Raw genomic sequence first — 22,278 nt, forward strand, 5'->3', positions numbered from 1 at the left:
CAATTGGTAGCAAGCCATCCTTGCTCACTGAGCATTATTTATACAGCTCACAAACCCCAGTGATGCTCATGCATAATTCCTCACACATCACAGTGATAGAAATTGCCTTCCGGGCTGGACTTTCCAAGCCCGCCTCTCTGTTTTTAAGTTGCAGACATTGTCACTTCAATGGCTGACTACTTGAATTTGCAGGTTCAGTTTGATCATATGATAGTAAGCCCACGCTTGCCTGCAGATGCCAGACTGCACCCAAAATGACTTGCTCCTCTTAATAGCAGTGAATAAAGTGACAGGCTGGCAGCTCTTAGGGACTCTCGGTTCTCTCTTCTTCTTTTCCAAGTCCTCCTCTACTCGCCTGTTCACAGCTCTATTCTCATCCTACCCAGCACTTGTCTCAGTATGAAAACTTGGGGCATATCATGAGTTTACATGTATGATTGCTCTTAACTCGTACTTTATTTCCATGTCTTGCCCAACCTCTAATGCCAGTGCATTCACTCCTGCTTACTGTTGCCTCCACGGGTAGTCTCGCTCTCACTGCTGTGTTTGCAGGACTCTTCTCAGACTTGTCAAAAAAGGAATTCACTGAAAGACACAAATGATCTCTTCCTGGCTATGCTAGGCTCCTAGGGAAAGTGAAAATAATCATGTCTCTTCCTGCTGTTACTACTGTACTTGCTGCATCGGGTAATCTTTTGGGAAGTTTAACTTTTAAAACACCAGATAATTTATTTGGCAGCCTGGTCCCACAGTGGTGAAATGAGCATCTTCCCTTGCTCTCATATGGGGTTTAGGGAGCGTTGGCCAGGCAGTCGCTTGTTGCCATGCCTGTGTTTCTAGTTCTCCACTGACACATGGGAGAGAAGTTTCTCCCTGTAATCCACTGGTAGCCCCAAGAAGTAACTATCTCATTCTTTTTCTTACACCGGGGACAGACTCTGCCTAAGGCTGAGTTTCTGCCGTATGGAAATACAAAGCAATCTCCCAGCTGAGCACTGATCAGAAGGTTGCTCTTATGCAAATCCAAATAGGACAGTGTGGAAATGTTTAAAACAAGGCCCTCTCTAAGGCAAAATGTTACAGGTTTGTTACTCTGGATCTATGAAATCCATTTTTTCTGTGAGTTTCCAAAGCCCAGTCGCTACCTACCTGTTTCTTGGCCTGTGATCCATGTCGTCTACATTTCTATTCCTCTCCCCTTATTTGCCAAGTTATTATCCTGTATAACAAAGCAAAGGCTTTATTACTTTCTCTTGCACACTGTGGCCCATGTGTTTATATCCCCTAGCTCCTCAAGGTGGATGTGTCTAAGTGTAACCTTTTGCCTATAGGTAAGAGAAGAGGCTTCTAGGATTTGACACAAGGTCTTTCATTTCTAGTATTACTGGTAGTTGCTTGCTACAATCGTGCATTAAGGCCTCCACAAGAATTGGTAGACTCATCACTGACTCTGAGGGCTTAAATGCAGTAACCAAGCTACTCTTGCTTGAAGGCACGCAGAAAAGCAGTGAGTTCGAGGACCAGGGCTATGCCCCATATCTCTCTCTTCAACCACAGTGACCCATCTTGCATGCCAGGGCATGATGCTGCTGACTGGTGACTGCTTTCAGTTACATATCTGCTTCCAGAATAACACCACATTAAAAAGGAAAAAAAAAAAAAAAGAGAGAAAACTGTTTATCCTGGCTAAGCTTGTGTAACAGGTTTTCATATGATATTTTTAGTGTTTAAAGTCTTTTTTCATTAAACTGTTTCAGTATCCAGAAAAAAAAAAAAAAAAACAAACCCCAAACATTTCTCTTACTCAGCTTCATTAGTTATAGGAAATCACTGGATTAAAGTAGAGAGCAGATTAGCAAAAATACACTCTAGTATGTCATGGGCATATGGTGCCGTGTATGAAAAGGTTTTAACTACTTAACTGTGTATAACAAAGAGCAGAAGGAGAGATTTGTCTTAGTATGTGTATTGGGTTTGCATGGCAAGGTTTTGGTAGCAGGGGGGCTACAGAGGTGGCTTCTGTGATAAGCTGCTCGAAGCCTTGCCCATGTCTGACAGAGCCAGTGCCAGCCGGCTCCAAGATGGACCCACCGCTGGCCAAGGCCGAGCCCATCAGTGGTGGCGGTAGCACCTCTGGGACAACGTGTTTGAGAAGGGGGGAAAAAATGAAGAGAAGAAAAAGTTGCAGCAGAGAGCGATGTGAAAGAAACACCCCTGCAGACACTCAGGTCAGTGGAAAAGGAGGGGTGGGAGGTGCTCCAGGAGGTGGCTTCTAAGCTGCTCGAAGCCTTGCCCATGTCTGACAGAGCCAGTGCCAGCCGGCTCCAAGATGGACCCACCGCTGGCCAAGGCCGAGCCCATCAGTGGTGGCGGTAGCACCTCTGGGACAACGTGTTTGAGAAGGGGGGAAAAAATGAAGAGAAGAAAAAGTTGCAGCAGAGAGCGATGTGAAAGAAACACCCCTGCAGACACTCAGGTCAGTGGAAAAGGAGGGGTGGGAGGTGCTCCAGGTGCCAGAGCATATTCCCCGGGGGCCCTGGGGGCCCGTGGTGCAGCCCATGGTGAGGCCGGCTGTGCCCCTGCAGCCATGGAGGGTCACAGGGGAGCAGAAACCCACCTGCAGCCCAGGGAGGACCCCACACCAGAGCAGGGGGATGCCTGAAGGGAGAGAGGAGACCAGGGTGGAGCAGGGTAGGTTTGCTGGCAGGACTTGTGACCCCAGGGGGACCCAGGCTGGAGCAGGCTGCTCCTGTGCACCCTGTTGGAGGGACCCACGCTGGAGCAGTTCATGAAGAACTGCGGTGACAGCGTGTGATGAACTGATCACAACCCCCATTCCATCCCCCTGTTGTCATCTGGGGGGAGGAGGTAGAGAAATTGGGAGCAAAGTTGAGCCTTGGGAGAAGAGAGGGGTGGGGGCAAGGTGAGTCCCGGTAATTGCTGAATGATCCCTCCCTGTCCTTACCTCGATCGACAAACTTTTTGTTGTCTTTTCTCTCCCCTGCCCATCTAAGAAGGGCAGTGACAGCAGCTTCGGTGGGCACCTGGCCTCCCGCCCGGGGCCACCCACCACAGCATGCGATAATTATAATTTGCAGTAGCTTCATAGTTTAACAGTCAGAAACCACAAACCGATGGAAAGCTTTCGGTTGGATTTGTATGTGGTGTACGCCTGTCCCCGGTCACGTTGTGTTTTCTGACAGCCGGGCACGAGACTGGATTTAGCTAATTAACAGGATGCCTCTCCCTCCTTTCCCTTCCTCTCTGCTGGGCTCATGTTTTGCAGCACAGGGTTAGTGTGGGTTGCAGAGACCAGGATTTAGCCCATGGGACGCAGGAGCCAGAGCTGGGGGCACGCAGCTCCATCACATGGGCCAGAGGGGAGGTATGATGTGGGCAAGCTGGTGACAGACCAGGCTTCATCTCAGCTGGAAATTGTCCCCCATGGATTAAAAACAAATGGAAGTAGTAAATAAAAGAAGCCACAGTGTCAGGGTGATTGTTGGGGAGTATCAGCCTTGAGGCTCTGGGCACAGACAAAGCAATATGGCCAGCTTTGAATTCAAACAACTCTGTAGTTTTCAGCTTCCCTCTTTTTTGCCTAATCTTTCATTCCCCCCTGATACTTCAGCCTACAAAAGTCAAATTTATGTCTTTTCTGACTAGACTCAGCTCACACCGATTTGAACTTGAGCCTGAGACACAAGTTTGAGAAACACTGGTAACGTCCTGATGGTGCTCCAACTCCTGCTTCTCAGTAAAACTGTACTTTTCCATTTGGGTGCTGAGAAGTTTCTGAAAACCAAGCAGTAGTGCTATCATTTCTGTGTCTTAAAAAAAGATTCACAAAGGCAGTCAAATCTAATTTCTAAAGTCAATGCAGAAATTACCTGGTCTTTCTCTGGGCTCCTCAGCATGTTTGTTAGCATGGATTAACCAATAATGTTACTCCACATTGCTTAAATATGTGTTTTTCCTATTTTTGGGGGGTTGCTTTCCTCTGAGGTTTCCACAATGTGTTTCACATCCACTGTGAGTAACATTCTTGGACTTCTGCCCTGGATTAATCAAGCATAAATCATTGCCCCATGCAAAAAGAAAGTTTTGCCAAAAATTGTGGTGGTCCAGAGAAGGGAAGAGGGTGGGTATGTTTCTCTCTGTGAACTTTGAACTAGTTTTATTCCTTTTTTTTTTTTTTGGTGGGAAATGTTGTGCATTGAAAAATCCACTGACAAGGCACTGATCATCTTGGTTTTTTAGTGATTAATACAACAAATTAAATCCCCAGCTGCTCAGGAGAATATCCTTGCTTTCTTCCCAATTAGTTTTGTGGTGGTGAGCCCTGACAAACTGGCGTGCTTTCTGTTTAGCTTATGGATAACTCAGCGTTGCTTCTATTGCAGACTTCCCTGAAGAGAAGAGGCAGCAGAGAAATGCATAAAGAGAAAAAGGCATTTACTCAGGTATGGTTTTCAAGAATGTTCAGTTTTAAGCAAAATCACCTGATAAAACTGAAAATTTCTTTTTATGGGTGTTGACAGTGCCATCAGGCACATTAACGGGAGTGCAATTAGGCCTTAATCTACTGAGACCTCCCAGAGATAATGGAGAAGCAATTTAGGACACAAGTATGATCTCTAAATGGTGCAGCTTCTCGGGTTCGTTGTACTTGTATCCACAGATTCAGGCTGCGGGTTTTCTACAAGAAGAGAAAATCACCTTGCCTCACGGAGTAATTGGATCACGGCTTAGGGACTAACTAAATTTATACGCGGTGCCAAGGATTTTGTGCTAATGAGCATCTTGGCAGGGAATGTGGTTGACGCACTGCAACGACACCCTGCAAGCTCTCGTGTCACAGCCCCTGGTTTGATCTCCTTCTGGTGTCGGGAGGGCAAGCACATGAACTCCTGCTCCCCCAGGCTGAGATACAACACAGACCTTAAGCTACCCACCCAGGCTCCCTTTGTACATCGTTTTTATTGAAATCCCATAGACTGATCCTTCTCAGGGAAGTGATCTGCCTGGTCTCCTTTGCTTTTTGTGCTGACTGTAGGAGTTAAAGCTTTCCCCAGCACCAGAAGAGTTACTGCTTATAGCCAGAGAGATGGGGGTAGTGTTTCACCTTGCTGCAGAAGGAGCCAAGAGCGACATCGTGCCTTCGTTATAGAAACGTCGCACCTCCCCTGCTGTTCCCCTCGGTGGGCTCAGTGTGTGCAGTGAGACCCTGGAGGTCTTCTCTGAGCCGTCGGACTCTTAAAATACATTGATTTGTAATAATAACATCAATAAATCATTACAACATGTTGCACTTGAGTGGGTAGGGCAGGCAGGTGAGTGGGTAGGGTGAGCAGACCAGGGGCTCATGATGGCCAGGGGCTGCAGCCTGCTTTCCCAGGACACAGCAGACCGAGCATAAGCCGATACCAGCACGGCTTAATCAAACCTTACAATGTGGTACTGGGCTTTCTTCCTGCAGTGCCTGCTATGGATAATTAAGTTATCAGTAAGGTCAGAGAGTTCAATTTTCTGCAAGTATGCAAAATACATGGGTGAAATCTGCAAGTATGCGAAATACATGGGTGAAATATATATATATATATATATATGCGCCTGCACACATGCAGATTACAGATGAAGCTATGTGTGTCTGCTGGGGTTTGTGGGCAGCACTGTCCCTCCTTTCCACATTCCTGGAAATACAGAGCAGTGCAGAGGGAATGGATTCCTCATACTTGCTTCCTCTGCCCAAAGCCAGGCATTAGCAGCAGTTGTAGTTTGCCTTGGAAAGCCTTAAAAAGGACTTCACAAAATTATGAGTATCCCTGGGTCAGCTCTGCTCCACTCACAACATGGGGAAGTGATCCTGGAAACCTTCTGGGGAAAAAAACCCTTTACACTGTACACTTTGTAACTCATGTAAGCAAAGGATTTGGCCTTGAAATGAAAACCATTGTGACAGCACTGTGCAAGGTGGCAGTTCAGTTTTCTTCAGCAGTTCTTTAGGGTAGGAAAGACTGAGAAACAATCATGTATATTGACATTGCCTAGCCTATAGCTGCATGTCCTAGCTTTCTCCCGACTCCAGGGTATTGCCCAGAGCTGTCTCCTGGGCATCCCTTCAGAGGCATGTGCCAGTTGAGAGCAGAGTGCACCACAGCAAGTGCCTGACTTGGTCAAACAGCCGCTGGTTCCTGGGGCATGGCCCAAAGGGTTTGCTACAGACACAACCAGGGAGGTTAAAAATGCTGCTCTTCAGGGACAACCACCCTAAATACCTAAAATAAGATCAAGTACCCATTACATGTTTTGTGAGTGAAAAGCAACCACAAACTCAGATTCTGTGCATCTGCATGCTTACGGATATATATAGCATATGGCAAGACCGGTGTTTTTACTTACTGGGACCTCATCATGAAAATTACCTGGAACATCATGCCCACTGCAGGGCACACCAAGTAAATAATACCTGTGAAACTGATTGTCTTGAAGTCATGTAAAAGCAGAATTCATAGTAGCGCTTACCCGCCTCTAGCAGCATTGAAGAAAAAAAGTTTTTATTCAGCAGAATTGCAAAACGGAACTTCTTGGAAAATACCAGGCACCAGGCAAAACACAAAGAAAAGCGGTTCTCCAGCGCAAGGTAGGAGTGCTGGCACTCAGCCAGATGCTTGGGTGCTGGTTGTACTGCCCTGTCGTCAGACTTGCAACCCCAAAAGTGCTTACCCATCTTCTGCCTGGCACTTCCCTTGAGCCGGTGGTGGTGGTGGAGGAGATGGTGTTGGTCTCTATCCATCTTTGTGTCTTCTTGCCAGAAAAGAAATATCGTATTTGGGAATTTTTGATCAGCTCTTTGTTCTCATCACACCATTTACATTGCATAATGAATTTAAGTTCATTTCTTTCCTTTAAGTTTCATTTCTGTATCTCCATGTTCCACATAAATCTAAATTAGACTGCAGACTCTGTAGGAAGGGATCTGGGGGTTTTTGTTCTGTTTTTTTTTCCATTGACATCCCTCTGAAGCGCCATGCAGAGCCATGGTGCTATTGCATGCAGATACTCACTATCAGTAATCATTAATTCCCATTTATCCTTAATTATCTCTTAAAGCCTGTGATGAGCACCATGACTGATGGAATGTTTTTGCACTGTCTTTCCTTCCTTTCTTTCTATATGGCCTGCCTTATGTGCATATTTTAGGAAAGCGTCCACATATTGGATGTATAATACAGTCAAGCAACCATAGCCCAGATTCAGCCCCTGGGATTTGAGCCACTTGTTCCTCCAAAAAGATGGAAAGACTATTCTCCTTTTTTTTTTTTTTTTTTTTCTCTTTCTCTTCCTTAATGACTTAACTAATAATGAAATTAGCTATTCTTAATTTCGGTGGTTCACCCTCTCCTTAATTTCCCTTATGTGTCAAAACGCTACTTGCGTGTGTGAGTGTCCTGCCCTCTTGCTGTTTCTGCTTGGTTTCAACTGATCAAGAAATCACTGATATTTCTGTACACAAAGTTTCAGAGGGACAGATGCATGAAGGTTGGAGCCCTACCCTTCTGGCATGCTTAGATCTGGCTGATAAATCTCTCCTGACCATCCTTTTCCTTTGGAAAAAAGCTGTCCAGGGCATGGGATTTTCAATAGTCATGCTCCCTGGCACAGGAACAGGGAAGATCTAGAGCTTTCTCACCTTTCCAGATGGGACGCATATTTAGCAGGCGAGATTAGCAACCATCAGCTCTTTTATTTTGTATGAGGTTTGTGTTTGTTTAATGTAAAAATCTCGCTTGTTTCAGCTTCTGTGAAAAACAAAACTTACTAATGTGATCATTTTTTTTCATAGACAAAGCCTAGCTATAAGGTAGTGCTGTTATAAGAAGTTAACGGTGGTTTTGTCCTGCTATAACAATGCACTAACTCTGCAGATGCACTGAGTCGTGCAGTGATGCCGAGCAAAAACACTGGGGCCCTGACCCCAAACCCATTGAAGCCTTTCCTATTTCTTCAAAGGCTTCAAAATGCTGACTGTGTTGTCCGGAGTGCAACTTGGTGACTGGTATTTATATTGCTTAGAATGCAGTGGGTGCCATGCTGGAGCTCCCCTGTCACCCCCAGGGAGGAGCTGGCCCCTAGCGCTTCCAGCCAGGGGAAGAAGGTGCGGGCAGGCTGGTCCTTCCTTCCCCACTGGCATCGGTCCAGCTGCCTGGCATCGCCCAGCCAGGGCGGCGTGAGCCCCAGCCAATGCCACTGATGGCTGGGCACTTGCAGCTGAGGGCAGACAAGAAGCAGCGGGAAGAATGCTGGATTACAGAAACAGAATAAGGAAAATGTCAGATGGGACTATTTCCAAGCTATTAACAGATAAATAAACAAACTGGAGTAATCAGCCCACCTGGGAGCTCTGACATCCAGCACTGGTCTAGATGTAACCTTCCTTGTGATCTTTGTATTTCCCTAAAAGCAAAGCCCACAGCTGAAGGGATGAACGGATTCTCGAGGAAGGGAAAAACAGAGGCAATGATGTATTGTGCAGCCCTGCCCAAAGGCGATGCTTTAATCATACAGCCTTATCCAGCCAGAGCAACCAAAATTCAGAGTGACGCCAGCGGAGGCTGGTGGAGTTTTGCTAGGTTTAAATCTGATGCTTAATTTGCAGTTTTGAGTTATAAAGAGAAAAGTAATTTGCAAATGTAAGTGTGAAAGAAGAGGGGGGTGTGTGTGAGAAGTCACTCTTCTAGCAGCTCTGCTTCTAATCAATTATATCCAGCTCAGTGGTATTCATAGAAACTCTGGTGCCAGAAACACCATGACCAGAGTTTTAATCAGCCAACTGACACAACGGCAGTTGTGTTTGACTCCTGATTATCACTGAAAACCACATATTAACAGAAACTTTGGCTATTGTTTACCTCTACCGCTATCAACATTTAAGATAATTTTTTTATTATTTAGGATTTTAGAGTTCCAGCCTGTGCCAAGCAGAATCAGTAAGAAAGCTGACCGGGTTCAGAAGTACAAAACCAATTAATTTTGTGGCTGTTTAGTTATTAATAGCTGAAATTAAGACATAATTAGCATATATCTGAATAGAATGGGGCAAAATTAATCTAGGTAACATAAAAGACACCATTACTAATGTGCAAGGATGTGTGCTTTAGAAAGTACATCATTTCTTCAGATTGCTGAGCCATAATTAGTTTTGTAAATCTTTTTATTTTTGTAATAGCCTGATCTGGGTGAACAATTAAAGTCAGTGATGTTTTCTTCTGGATTGGGTTGCCATTGTTAGGAATTATAACAAAATGGTGCTTGTGAAAGATAACTGTGCTCCGGAGACTGAATTGAAGTTTCCATAGATAATTGCACATATGTCCACATGGCCTACCAACAATGATGAAATCTGCTGTCTCAAGAGATCATGTTTCAAAGCCAGCCTTCCATTACACTGCTAATGCTGATAAATGTGTCTCTTATGAGGCCAAGTGCCCGTATCTCCATGACAATTCATGAAAGTAATTCATGCAAAGAAATTGTTCATCGGCTTAGAATTTACTTAACCTTGTCTCTTATTTCAGCACAATACACACTGGAGTTTTCATCTGAGTTGAGATGCCCTGCTTTAAAGTGCTCAACACACACAAACAAAATCAAATTCTCATTTAATACCCTGCTGCTTCTTGAAAAGCACAGGTTTTCACATGGGATGGATTTGGATGTAACTATGGTTTAATTAATTTTTCACTTAGGTTTTCCTCATGTTTTCAACAATCTCCCTTGTGAAGAGTTGTCCATACCAGAAACACTCTGGTCTATCCTAATAATAACAGCAGCAGAGACAACAGCAGTGCTTCCTGTTTGGAAAGCAAGTTAGGCACTCCAGCTAGTTCACAGCACTGTGAGATCCAGTAATTGAAGTCTTCACTTTGCAAGGCAACCATGCATTTTAGCACACATTTTTTTCTGTGCTTTCTAGCTGAAGAAGACAGAGATTTGGGATTATGATGAGCAAATTCAACTGAGAAGTCTTTGTTTTGTGATGCTGAAAGGCAGCAAGTGTATCATTAAACATAAGCGAATGCCAGTGTTGGAAAGCACCAACAAATCATGGCACCTTTTCTTTTGACTCATTCTTATTTTCCACAAAATTTGCTCAGTATTTGAGAAAAACTAAGCATTGTGCTGGCACTCTCGCATCACTGAACACTTGCACTAGCTCACTGATTTTCTATTTTTTTTTTTTTCCCCTCTTTAACTCTGGTCAAGCTGCTTTGCCAATTTAACCAGGACCAAGCTATGAAATGTGTCAACTGTGTGGTTTGCGCAGCTCTGTCTGTGTATTGTTTGCATATCTAACAGATACAGCTCAGAGGGTGGGGAGGTGGAGACTTTGGAAGGTAAGCAACTGATTGTGCTTCTAATAAAATCCTGGGTGGGGTGATTATTCTTGGCAGGAGGACAGTGCTGATTTGAAGTGCCAGCTCCAGTTTGCCAAAGAGGAGGCAGCGCTGATGCGTAAGAAGATGGCCAAACTGGGGAGGGAGAAGGATGAACTGGAGCAGGAGCTCCAGAAGTACAAGTCCATCTATGGAGACGTGGACAGTCCCCTCCCTACGGGGGAGGCAGGGGGCCCACCCAGCACCAGGGAGGCCGAGCTGAAGCTTCGTTTGAAGCTGGTGGAGGAGGAAGCCAACATACTGGGCAGAAAAATAGTGGAACTGGAGGTGGAGAACAGGGGGATTAAAGCTGAGATGGAGGATATGAGGTGCCAGTACGAAAAAGAGTGTCTCAGCAGGGACCACATTTCAAGCATTCCTACCTCGCCCTATGGTGGTGACTCTGTGGAGTCAGCCACGGAGCTGCGCCGGCACCTGCAGTTTGTGGAAGAGGAAGCCGAACTGCTGAGGCGATCGATCTCTGAAATCGAGGATCACAACAAGCAGCTAACGAACGAGCTGAACAAATTCAAGTTTGAGCCAGGCCAGGAGCCGGGCTGGTTGGATGACGCAGCGTCCAAGTGCGGCGGCACCTTGCAAGAGGAGCTGAAGTCAGCCAGGTTGCAAATCAATGAGCTGAGTGGGAAAGTGATGAAGCTCCAGTATGAGAACAGGGTCCTGATGTCCAATGTCCAGCGTTACGATCTTGCCTCTCATCTGGGACTGCGCACTTCCAGCCCTAGGGACAGTGATGCTGACAGTGATGCTGGGAAGAAGGAAAGTGACAGCGAAGAAGGTCGCCCACCCCAGCCAAAGAGAGAGGGGCCCATTGGGGGTGAGAGCGACTCTGAAGAAGTCTATGAGAAGACGTCAGGTTTTGGGAGTGGGAAGCCGTCAGAAGTCAGTGACCTGTGCTCTACCGAGCTCATGAGAGTGAAAGAGGACACGGAGTCTTTAATCAACATCAAACGTGAGGCTGAGCGGCTCGAGAGGACCGTGGACCGCCTTATCACTGATACAGACAGCTTGATTTATGATGCAAAGGTACACGTAACCAGCAGCCCATCACCCGAGCAGGATTTCAAAAGTGGTGAGGAAAGGGGAGAAGATAAGCACGAACCAGAGCTTCTGGACACCATCAACTCCAGGATGAAAGCTTTCAGGAAGGAGCTGCAGACCTTCCTGGAGAAGGTTGATCACATTGGGGAGGGCCTTAAGGAGCAGATGGAGGACCTCTCCCCTCTTCCCCATCTTACAGAGTCTTCCAGTTTCCTATCCACAATGACATCCATGTCTCGAGACTCTCCCATTGGTAACCTGGGGAAGGAGTTAATCACCGACTTCCAGGTAGGCCAGCCCCTTGTTTGCCTTCTTTCTGTTTATTGTTTCTCTTTCTTGCTGGCATCGCTACCCTAGAGCTAATTTTCCTCACAGCTGCTTTGTTATGATTTCAGACCCGCAATATATTCAAGTGTGTAATGTTAAACAAACACTTTATAGGTTTTTTTTTTTCTTTTATTCCTTTGCACAGCTCCTTTGATTCAGAGGCGGTTCCTCATGGCAAAAAGGCTAATCCACGGTGCTATAGAGATCTGTCTTCTTTCTGTCTGTAACAGCAGTGTTTCCCTATGAAAGAGGAGATTAATTAAAAAAAAAAATTCTGATGAACGTAAATTAGCATCCTTGCTAAGAAATGTGAGGAGGTCTTTATTATGCTTTCTCGTAAAAGGGTCAGGTGTGTTCTCAAAAGCCTTGCCAAAAGAACCCAACCAAACGCAATTTTCTAAGTGATGTGTTTTGAAAAGCCTGCTTACAGCTCACTCCCCTAACCGAGCAGCGAGTGAGAAGCTCTGTAGCCAGCGAAGGACTGCCTTGCCTAAAGCGTTGCCCATGGGCGCATGTCTAAACTGCCACAACTGCCACACTGGATATGGCTTTTCTGCACAGCACAAGTAAGGAAGGAAGAGCCTTGTGTCCCGTATCCTTCATGACTTGTATGCTTGCTGTTGGTTTGACTCATGCATCCTCATTGCATGCGCCTCATAACCAGTGTTTGCATTCTTTTTTCCTCTCTTTCTCTTTTTTGCTTTTCAGATGTTTCAGCCCATCATTTTGCTCATCCTCATTTTGGTTTTGTTCTCTTCACTTTCTTATGCCACTGTATTTAAGTTGATTTTTCTGTTCACGCTTTTCTTTGTCTTGTAGTTTTTCAGTCGTCTACCTTACCCATTTTTGTTTTCTTTATTCCCTCCTGTCCTTTTGTTTTTTTGTTATAAACCGCCCATGCACCTAACAGTCCAAACTGAGGGATCAGATGGAGTGGCAGCTCAAACAAGATCGTGGAGAGAAGCAAGAGATTCACCACCAGCGAGCCACCACCGACCCACACCGCAGAGCTGATGGAGACATTAAACTCTACAGGCCAGGAGACAAGGGCTGTTTCAGTCTAGAGGTCAGCAAAGCAGCCCATCTCACTCACTGCCTCCTGCTGCCTTAGTCAGGAGATGAGTAACAGAAGCTAGGGGTTGGGGGAGTAAATTGGACCAAGCGCAGTACCCCTGGTGTGAAATTTGTGGTAACCTCCTTTCCCCCTTGCAGTTTCAGAGAAGCAAATTGGTCCTGACTTTGGACTCATCACCCTGCTCCCAGTAGCTTTGCTAAGTGGGAAAATATGGCTCAGGGACCCATTACAACGGAGATTAGTAATGAAAGATCTCTGAAAGAGGTTGTAATCCTTGATGTGAGATCATGTTTCCAGGTTTCACCTTTTCGAATATTTTAAATCTGGAAAGTCTACAGGTAGAGACTGCTTTGCATTTGGCCTGGCAGTAGTCAGCACAGGAGAGGGTTTGATGCTGGTGTGCGTGGTGATTCTCAACAGGGAACACAGCACCCTGCAGCTCGGGAAAAAAAAAACAAAAAAAAAGAGAGAGTTCTCCATTGTTTGGGTTGTTGAGTGCTTTTCCATTCATCAAAAACATTGATCAGTTTTTATTTAAATCTTCATCCATGCAGAGGCCCTATCAGCCTCATTGTAAACATCTCCTTAGCTGCTTTCTCATGAACATAGTTTGTCCAAGTGTGAAGAAAACAATTTCTAGTCTGTCTCCACAAAGGTGAGCTGGAGCGTTGGAAAAAACTTTTCTGCTGGCCACTGAGAAGCCAAATCCACCTTGAAACTGTGGTGGTTAAAGTAGCTTCTACTGAGGGATGAGTTTCAATGTTTTTCATTCTAAAGACACATGCAGAGGCCTTAGTATATCTGAAACCCCTAACTGAGTCTGGGAAAATGAGGCTGCTGGTTGGGACAGCTGGGTTTGTGGGTAAACATAACAAGTACAAAGCAGGGGTAGGAAGAGAAAGCTTCAGTGCGGCTGGTAGCCATGCAGCACAATGCTGTATTGAATATCAAAGGGAGAGTGACCCTTCATCTTAACACAGGTAATTATTTGCTGGTTTTGTTTTGTTTGTTTCAAACTATTTTGCCAGTGCAGAGTGTTGGTAATATTGGAATAATTCATTTGATCAGCAGCTTCTTTTCCAACTTTTGACTTTTACCAGAGATAGATAATAAACCTCAGGAAGGATATCTGATAAACCCAGGACACCATTAAGTCTCTCACTTGCAGGTAAAGTCTTTCTTCCTCAGCTGTGTCACAGGAGGATGAGCTAAAGAAACCTTGCCCTTCAGCATGGATCCTTTAGCAATTGGTTAATAGTTATGGGAGATTAGGTTAGAAAATGATCACAGCAAATGTTTACAGTATTCCTGATTAAATTCTGTCACGTTTATTAATTCCTCCTTACCTTAGATCAGCCTTGTTATTATATTAAGCCCTGTATATGGTCTTAAATAAATCTGTTAAGATTGGGGATTTAGGATGTTTTGGCCCAACATCTTTTTTTCCTCTCCCAGGATGGGGTGATCTGTAAACTGCATACAGCAAACTGTATTTAAACAGAGGATGCGCAGTCTTCACATCATAGCCTGATGAGGAACAAGCCAGGAATTGTAGTCAAAGGTAGAGAACATCCAGCTGAGGTCCAAATGTGCTCAAAAGATGAGCAAGGTTGGGGCTTAAAGAGCCCAACCTGAGAAAATGTTGAAGACCAGGGTGTTGTTCCAGTCAGGTTTACTTAAGCAACGAAGAATATTACACTGCTTTATGCTGAAACTTTTCAGTGGGTGGCCAACCACTTCAAATAATAGTAATAGTCAAACCCAAGTGAAGCAGAAGATTCCTCCAAATAATTTTGTATGGTATCTTTTTTAGTCTCTAGTTTTTTAATTTCATAGCCTGCACTAACAAGAACCACCATTTTCTGTGCCAAATAAGCAGGAAAAAATATTATTCCAAAACATTCCAAAACACAGGCGTTTTTTTTAATTACCACAGAAATTTCAGATGGACCCAAAACCTTTCAGTGCCCACAGCAGTAATAACTCCACATAAACTGTTATCTTGCTCTGCCTTAGGAAGTGAAAATATATGCACTGGTGAAAAGGATAGCATCGATTGATGATGTCCTTATTGTGTCTGGCCCTTCAGCATGAAAACATGTTTCATTTCAGTTAGGCAAATATTTTCTTTTTAATCAAGCAAACCCATTTCCCTAAATTAATTTTTCCAAGCTGAATTTTAAATGAAAATTTTCCTAAGCAATGCTGAGCAGCTTCCATTTCGCCTTTTCTCCTATTTTTAAAAACAAGCATTGTGGGAGCCTAATTGTTTGATTAAATACAATAAATGCAGACTGACTTGTGCTTGAAACTACCCCGTAGCCTAACTGTAAACATCTGCCTTTGTTTGGGCTTTGCACTGCAGTTGTTAGTGCAACAGTATTATTAGAATGTATTTGCATGTTAAAGAGGTGGGTTAGAGTCACAGTCCAAGGGAAATTATATCTTGAAATTGCCTTAAGAGCAGGTCTTTGTTTTCTTGCTGAAACAAGCCATTCAGCTGCTGTTGCGGGAGGTTGGAGCCCTTTGAGGTGGATGTTCGCTCCATTATTCATGATTTTAGCAGAGCCGGGTTATGGTGGGAGGGGGAAATCATTCTTTACATGCAAAGAAAAAGCGAGTGAACAAGTGAGAATTGCCCTGACTGAAAGACATGGAGGAACTAAAAAAGGTAACACAATGCTTCGTGGAGCAAATGCCCTGCACACAAATCAAAGGGTTACTATGGCAACAAATGGAAACCAGTGGGAAAAATGGTAAATAATTTTTCATCTGGTGAATTTTACCCTTTTTACCAGTGGAATATCTGTAAACCAAAGGCAGCTTCCTTAAGTGATTTCCTCCTGCTTATTCAAAAACAAGAAGACATTCTGGAGGAGAAAAAAAACCAAAATCACTCTTTCAAATGACCAGATATAGCTTGTTGCAGTATTTGATACCTGATGCTGTAAAATGGAGCTGTATCTCATAGCTCTGACTGTTCCTTCAAAAGGCATCAGTTCTGCCCTTGCCTGAGAAAGTATTTGCTATCAAAGGCAAAATCACTCATCTTTGCATTTCAGACTTGTTACTGTGTTTATTTTCATACATGGCTTTTAAAAACTTACACATTTGTTTCTGTGTAGAAAAATGACACAAGTTCTCTGACACTCACAGGTTATGGGAAAAGAATCACTGAAGTGAATTAGCTTAAAAGGAATAAGTAGCTGCCAGAGAATCAAAATAAAAGCAGATAGGCTAGAGAAGGTGAGAGCATGTCTTTTCGCAAGGTCCAGTAGTAAGTAGGAAGAGCTCACACTGAGGAATAATTTCTGCTAGGATGTTCTTAATCTGTTTATCCATTTTTCTAACTTATAATGTCTGTAAGAAATATAAAACATTTCTATTACTATAAAGTAATACCTGGGTTAGGTGTGGACCAACCAGTTACAGTGATGTGCTAGGTAAGTCACTTTACTACCTGCTTGGAATCAAATCTGCTGGATGGATCCATTTAGGGCATATGAGGCGAATTTCAGTCCATATTTTGAATGTTCTATTTTTAGCTGGTTTTGGTGTGTCTGTGCTCCTTCTGTGCAATTTTCATAATCCCACGTGTGAGCTTTTCAGCTGGATGGCTTTCGCAGCAGCTCCCAGCCATGTGCTGAAAATTTGCACATCCTTTTCTCTTGTCCTGATTTAAGATCTTGTGTTCCCAGAAAGGAAACAGTGAGTGTTTTATATATTGTGACTTTTCTTCTGGGGGAAAAAAAAACCCAGAACACCCAAAACCAAATGAGGACCACATAGAAAGTTGTATCTCTTAGTGTCCACTATTCCTGCAATCCAAAGTTGTGGGAAGAAGAAAGAAAAACTGGCACTGACAGTATTCCTTCCCACCAAGATTAGGGGCAGCAAGAATAATTTACTTCGATGAATTTTAGTCTTTCTTTCTATGCAGGATTCCATAAAGGTTGACAATACAATGGTTTCAAAGACCCTTTTTGATGTAAATCTGGATATCCCAGTCCTAACTGAACTTGATGAGGCTTTGTATACTATCCATACAATGAGATGGATTTTTAAAGACTTGGAGCAGTGATCTGTGTTCTCCCAAAATCTCTCTAATTTATGAAGACTCTCCATATAAGCACAGATAAATAACCACACAACTGCCTATTGTACCCTAGCATAAGGAATATACGTCATTTATTTTTAAGGGGGAGAGGAGAAGAGGATATCTTCAGTCACAGTCTCTGGAATTCAGTTAGATGTGTATTGCATGCAAAAAGCAATACAAAACGCACTGGAAGTTCCTCTCTGGTCTTGTTGATTGTACGCAATGCGATGTACAGTCGTCATGTGTGAAGAAGTAGGAGTTTTCAGACTAAGTCGTCAAATATATAAGGGATATCAAAGGATTATAACATAGCATTAGATGTTCATCTTTTGGCTTCCTTAGAGTTGCACACAATTGCCAGAGAGCATCTTTCTACCCTGCCTCCTCAGGCTTTATTTTATTCCATCCCTCCCGAAAAAAAAGGCTAACAAGAAAGATTCCGTGAAATTTGAAGTTCACAGTTGATGCATATAAACCAATTAAGTTTGGAGGCAAATTGAGATTTCAATTAGCTGTGGTAAAATGAAGAAAACAGACAAGTGCAACACAGCCATACCTCATGGTGCATGGCAATCATGTAGAAACAAGTCATAGCAGAAATGTGGGATTGTGTGAGCTGGAAAGTAACCTGGAAAGCCTTCAACACACTGAGAGTGACAGAAAGGGGTCGGTGCAGTGAGGGAGCAGTGGTGAAGCCCCAGAGTGTGGATGACTTTTCTGTACATATTCTCTTGAGGTACAGACATTGGCATGGATTAGCTTGTTCTGGAGTGGTAACAGGTGAGAGAAAAGGACTCAGCAGAAGGATTTGGCACTGCCTGATTCAAGAGAATGGGGGTGGAAGTGGATCTGGAAATGCAATAATTGGGATTCATAGGAAAATGTCGATTGGTGTCGAGCTGTGGATGAGGTGCAGCTGTTTCTGTGGCACTGTGGTGGAGTAGCGCTAGCTCGTAGTTCCTGTTGTAGTGGTTTTGTATGTCTTGTAGTGAGTTTGTGTCTGTTTCTGTGGTGTCGGTGTGTCGGTATGTCGTGTGGTGGCCGTGTTTTCTGTTCCTCGTGTAGTGCATTTGTTAATGAGAACAAAGGAAACAAAGAATGGAAGTTAACAGGTTATCAACTTTCCTGTCCATTTTGTAGCAGTGTTGTGTTCCAAAACAAAACCACAGTTGTGCCACAGACTACACCCTGCTGATTATATGATAGGGGCCTGCTGTCCACATACAAACATACAGACATCAGTGCAATATCAGGTACCTGAACTGCAAATATCACACGATACATTTCTACATATTCCTCATTCATGATCCAGATGTTTAGCAGCATTCGATTAGGTGCTTAAGCAGCCTTATCTCCCTTGATTTGAGCAGTACAAATCCCAGTGCTTCTGGTAGAAATGGCATTACATAAAATTATAGATTATGCAGTCCTCAGGTTGCACTGGAAAGACAAAGGTGTGCAGCTCTGCATTCATGCATTAACTGCTTTTTAACACGTTTTCTTTACCACTTATAAAGAACTATCATACTTAAAGAGGCAAATCAACTGTAAAAAGATTTGCACTGCCTAGTGTGCATGTAATAGTCTATCTGTCTTTATGATGTATTTAATCTCTTTTTAGTAATTCCAACATTTATCTCACAATCCCAGTGCCCAAGTTTCCTGAAACTTGGCTTTGCGTGCACTACATGTTTATTGAAAAATTGCATGAGTTAATCATTTTCTTGCCCTAATTTTCAGTGATAAGGTGTTGTCAGTATATGCATAACTATGTGATTCCAATTAGTACCAGCCTGAAGTAGAACAAATGAACCTTTAGGAAATCATTGTTTATTGGAAAACACGAGTATGAAATGAGTAGTGAAAAATTTAAACCTTACCTTCCCAGTAACTTTTGCTGTTCTGATTAAGCTTCCACTTTCAGGAATCCCAAGACCAATATTTCTAACTATTTAAATGTTATATGACTGTAAAAAGAGATAAATTAGAATAAGGGATTATTGTTAACAGAAGAGCATTGCCATGTTGTATCTGTTTTCACCAGATAAACTTTGAATGATTTTGGATGCTTTTGAATTCATAAAAAAACCCATATTTTTTTTAAATTACACCTGAATTAACTAGGTACATTGGTTGTTATTTGTCATCTTCCTAAAGAAACCTGGTCAGAATAAAAGAATGCAGAAATTTCTGAGGAAGTAATTTTTCCTTTATTGGATGAGAACATTAAACTGATGATTTACAAATGATTGTGCATAACTGGCAAATCCCATTGCAAGCAGTTCTTTCCAAATTATTTGTGAGACCAAATTTTGGCCTTGTGCAATACAAAATGTCTGCAGACACATTAAGGCATAAGATGAAATTGATAAGGCCAATAATGTTCTCTTGGTCACGTCACTGGTGCCTTTCAGAGGGCTGGAAGTGTCTTTTCCTCAGGTACAAAACAGTCATGCACAAGTCAGTGAGTGGATCAAGTAAAGAAGGGACTGACAGGCCCCAGAAAGTGTATGTACAGTGACTTTCATTGGTCAGCAGAGTAGGGTCCTGTGGGTGGTTTATGGGCTACTCCCATCTGCCTGATCTTCTTCTTCCCTAGAGGAGAGGAGCATCTGTTTGGGTGACAAATCCTTTTTGCATAACCAGAAGTGTCCCAGCAAGGGCTGCTGTGGCCCAAACAGCAGCAGCAGCTGGTTTTGCTCTCGGGAAGCAGAAGTGCTCAGGGAGAGGAGATTGGTGCCGGGGCTGATGCTAGAGGGGAAATGGCAATGCAACCCCCAAGAGCAGTCCCACAACCTCCGTTACGTCCTTGCAGCTGCTGAGGTTGGAGCGCTCTGGATGTCGGCCAGCAGAGAATTTGGGATTATGCTTTGAAGCCTGAAGCAATCCCTTCTTTAAATGTATCTTTATTCTAGGATGTAGGAGTTTGGTGACACAGTGTTTTATGTGGTCGCACATGTGAAGACAATGGCATCTGGCCAAGCATCACCTTTGTACAGACAAATCAGTTTTAGCTTCAGTACAAGAGACACAAAACAAAGGGCATAGAAAGTTCAGATCAGGAATGTAAGTGCCACAAGATTAATCAACATAGCATAAACAATGAGGTCTGACTCTGCCTTCTTGGGTCTTTATTTTTGATTTAAGTGACTTTTAGAAGTAAAATGGATGGAATGCAAAGCCTAATGAGAACATAAAATTGAAAGTATTAAGATTAAAATAGTGTTGGACCTGAAAAGGGAGAGACATAAGCATTTTGGTCAGATCTCAGGCTCACACAGCTTCTCACTGTGACATTCGTGGAGTAATTATTTTGAGTAGACATCACATCATGAAGTTGGCTTGTGCAGAGAACCGTCCTGTATCTGAGGAAAGGGACCTTATATGTTGGTTTAATAAATGCTATCCCATTAACTCCTTAATCAGAAGTGTTGCAAATGAATAGATAATTAGGTTCAGTATATGTGCATCAGATGCATCTTCTGCAAACATGTTAAAATTTTATAGCTTTGATTACCATAATGAAATGCGCCACCAAATACGTAACCTTGTAAACAGAAGCTCATCTGGCAAATGTCACCGATGGTGCGCTATCTCAGCTAGTCGAGTACAAACCCAGAGCAGAGGCCTGAAGGGACTATCCAACATGTAGCATCATCATCCCAGCTTCGATTTTCAGAAGAAGCCACACAGGAAATTCCCACACATTTAGGTTGTTGCTATTTATTTGCACACTGTGCTTTGTTTTTAACTGTTGATAATGGTGAGTTGTGCAGATGTCTGTCCTGCAGTTCTTTTCTCTTTTTCCTTATTTTTTACACCACGGAGACAAGTTTTCTGCTAAACCTAAACCTTTGTCCTGCTGATCAGCTCAGGGATTCCCATGTTTTACCTGTACAGAATGTATCGATACAGGAGCTTCAGGCTCAGCTTGAGCAGGAGACGAGACTTCACCAAGAGGAGCAAGAAAAGTTTACAGAAAGGATTATCCAGGTAAATATGGAACCCGCCTGCTGGGAACAACGCATGACCATGACCTGTGGCATGGACCTTGTTTGTCAGGACCATGGGAACATGTGTCCCGATGGCTGTGCTTGTTTGAGCTCACCTGAGTAAATGAAGAATCTGGAAGTTGGGGAAATGTAAACTCAAGCCTATTTTGCCACTTGGAATCTGGCTTCTCTGCTTGGTGGAGAGAAGTTGTCCTCCCCTGTGCGAGGGAAGTTAAGGTAGAGACATGAAATACTGCTTGAGGAATTACATCAGCCCCTTCAGCTCTTTGGGAGCTGGGGAAGGGTGCGTTTGATCTCTGGGAACACAGTTTGGCTCTGTGCCTTATTCTGACCCCTCCTAGCCCAAAGAAAACCCAAAACTTCTCTGAAGTCAGAGGAGTTGTTACATGCTCATAACTGAGACACAAATCGGGACGTTTTTGTGTTTCTCACTACCCCGTGCTTCTAACACTTTTACTCATAACTGGGGAATAAATCACATTCTTTTTACATGGGCTGCCCTGCGCTTTTGAAAGCTGGAACATATTAGTCAATCATTTTGTGATTTCTAGCTCCTAGAGCAAAAAACGTCTGTTGCTAATTTTTGCAGGATGTTTGGCTCTTAGCTGAAGTTTTCTTTTTAAATTTACTTCACAGACTAAATTCAGCATAATTGTCGCATAGTGTAAAGCATCTTTCCTTGTGCCAGTTAATCTCATTATGCCCAAGTGGTCTCTCTCCATTTTTTCATAAGTAGCTTTAATTTCCAGTTGATCTCCGTAGGAGCTTTCTCATGGAGGTTTTTGAAGGCAACCAGTAAATTGATTTCCTTCCTAGTTGCCTTGGCCATGAAAGCTTTTTGGAAGCTATGCCTGCCTCTTAAAGTCCTTTCTTTTGCAATAGCTATCCACTGAAAAAGCATAATACTCTATGAAGCTACCTCCACCAGGGTCTTCTGCAAGAATTTGTGACCACAGGGACTTAGATCATAACAGCTTGTAAAAACAATGAAAACTGCAGTAAAATCAAAGCTAGCTATTCATGTTGACAGCCAGTAGAAATAGAAGAATAAAAGCATCTTCTGGGTTCTTCATTTTTTCCAGCTCATGCCCATCCTGTTGATACTGTTCCTTTTTTTATCATCTTCCAGGATTTCTGGTGGAAATGACTCAGATCTCTGTTGTGTTTAACCATAACTTCATTTGGTGGAAGAACCTGCATCAACACAAAATCTCTTTGTTTCCTCCTGTAAAAATTAAATCTAAAAGAACCACATTTTTACCTTTTTTT

At 43.3% G+C, this 22,278-nt stretch overlaps 1 protein-coding gene across 1 annotated transcript in view; it reads left to right on the plus strand.

Moving 5' to 3' along the window:
- The first annotated feature begins 4,433 nt into the window (after positions 1–4,433).
- MTCL1 (microtubule crosslinking factor 1) overlaps positions 4,434–22,278 on the plus strand; it is a 51,844-nt gene continuing 33,999 nt past the window's right edge. The window contains 5 exon segments of the mRNA XM_010150560.1: positions 4,434–4,463; positions 6,569–6,643; positions 10,455–11,783; positions 12,733–12,888; positions 20,897–20,989. Coding sequence (XP_010148862.1) covers positions 4,434–4,463; positions 6,569–6,643; positions 10,455–11,783; positions 12,733–12,888; positions 20,897–20,989 — 1,683 coding nt within the window.

Source organism: Eurypyga helias, unplaced genomic scaffold (assembly GCF_000690775.1).
Source record: "Eurypyga helias isolate BGI_N326 unplaced genomic scaffold, ASM69077v1 scaffold11094, whole genome shotgun sequence".
NCBI lineage: Eukaryota > Metazoa > Chordata > Aves > Eurypygiformes > Eurypygidae > Eurypyga > Eurypyga helias.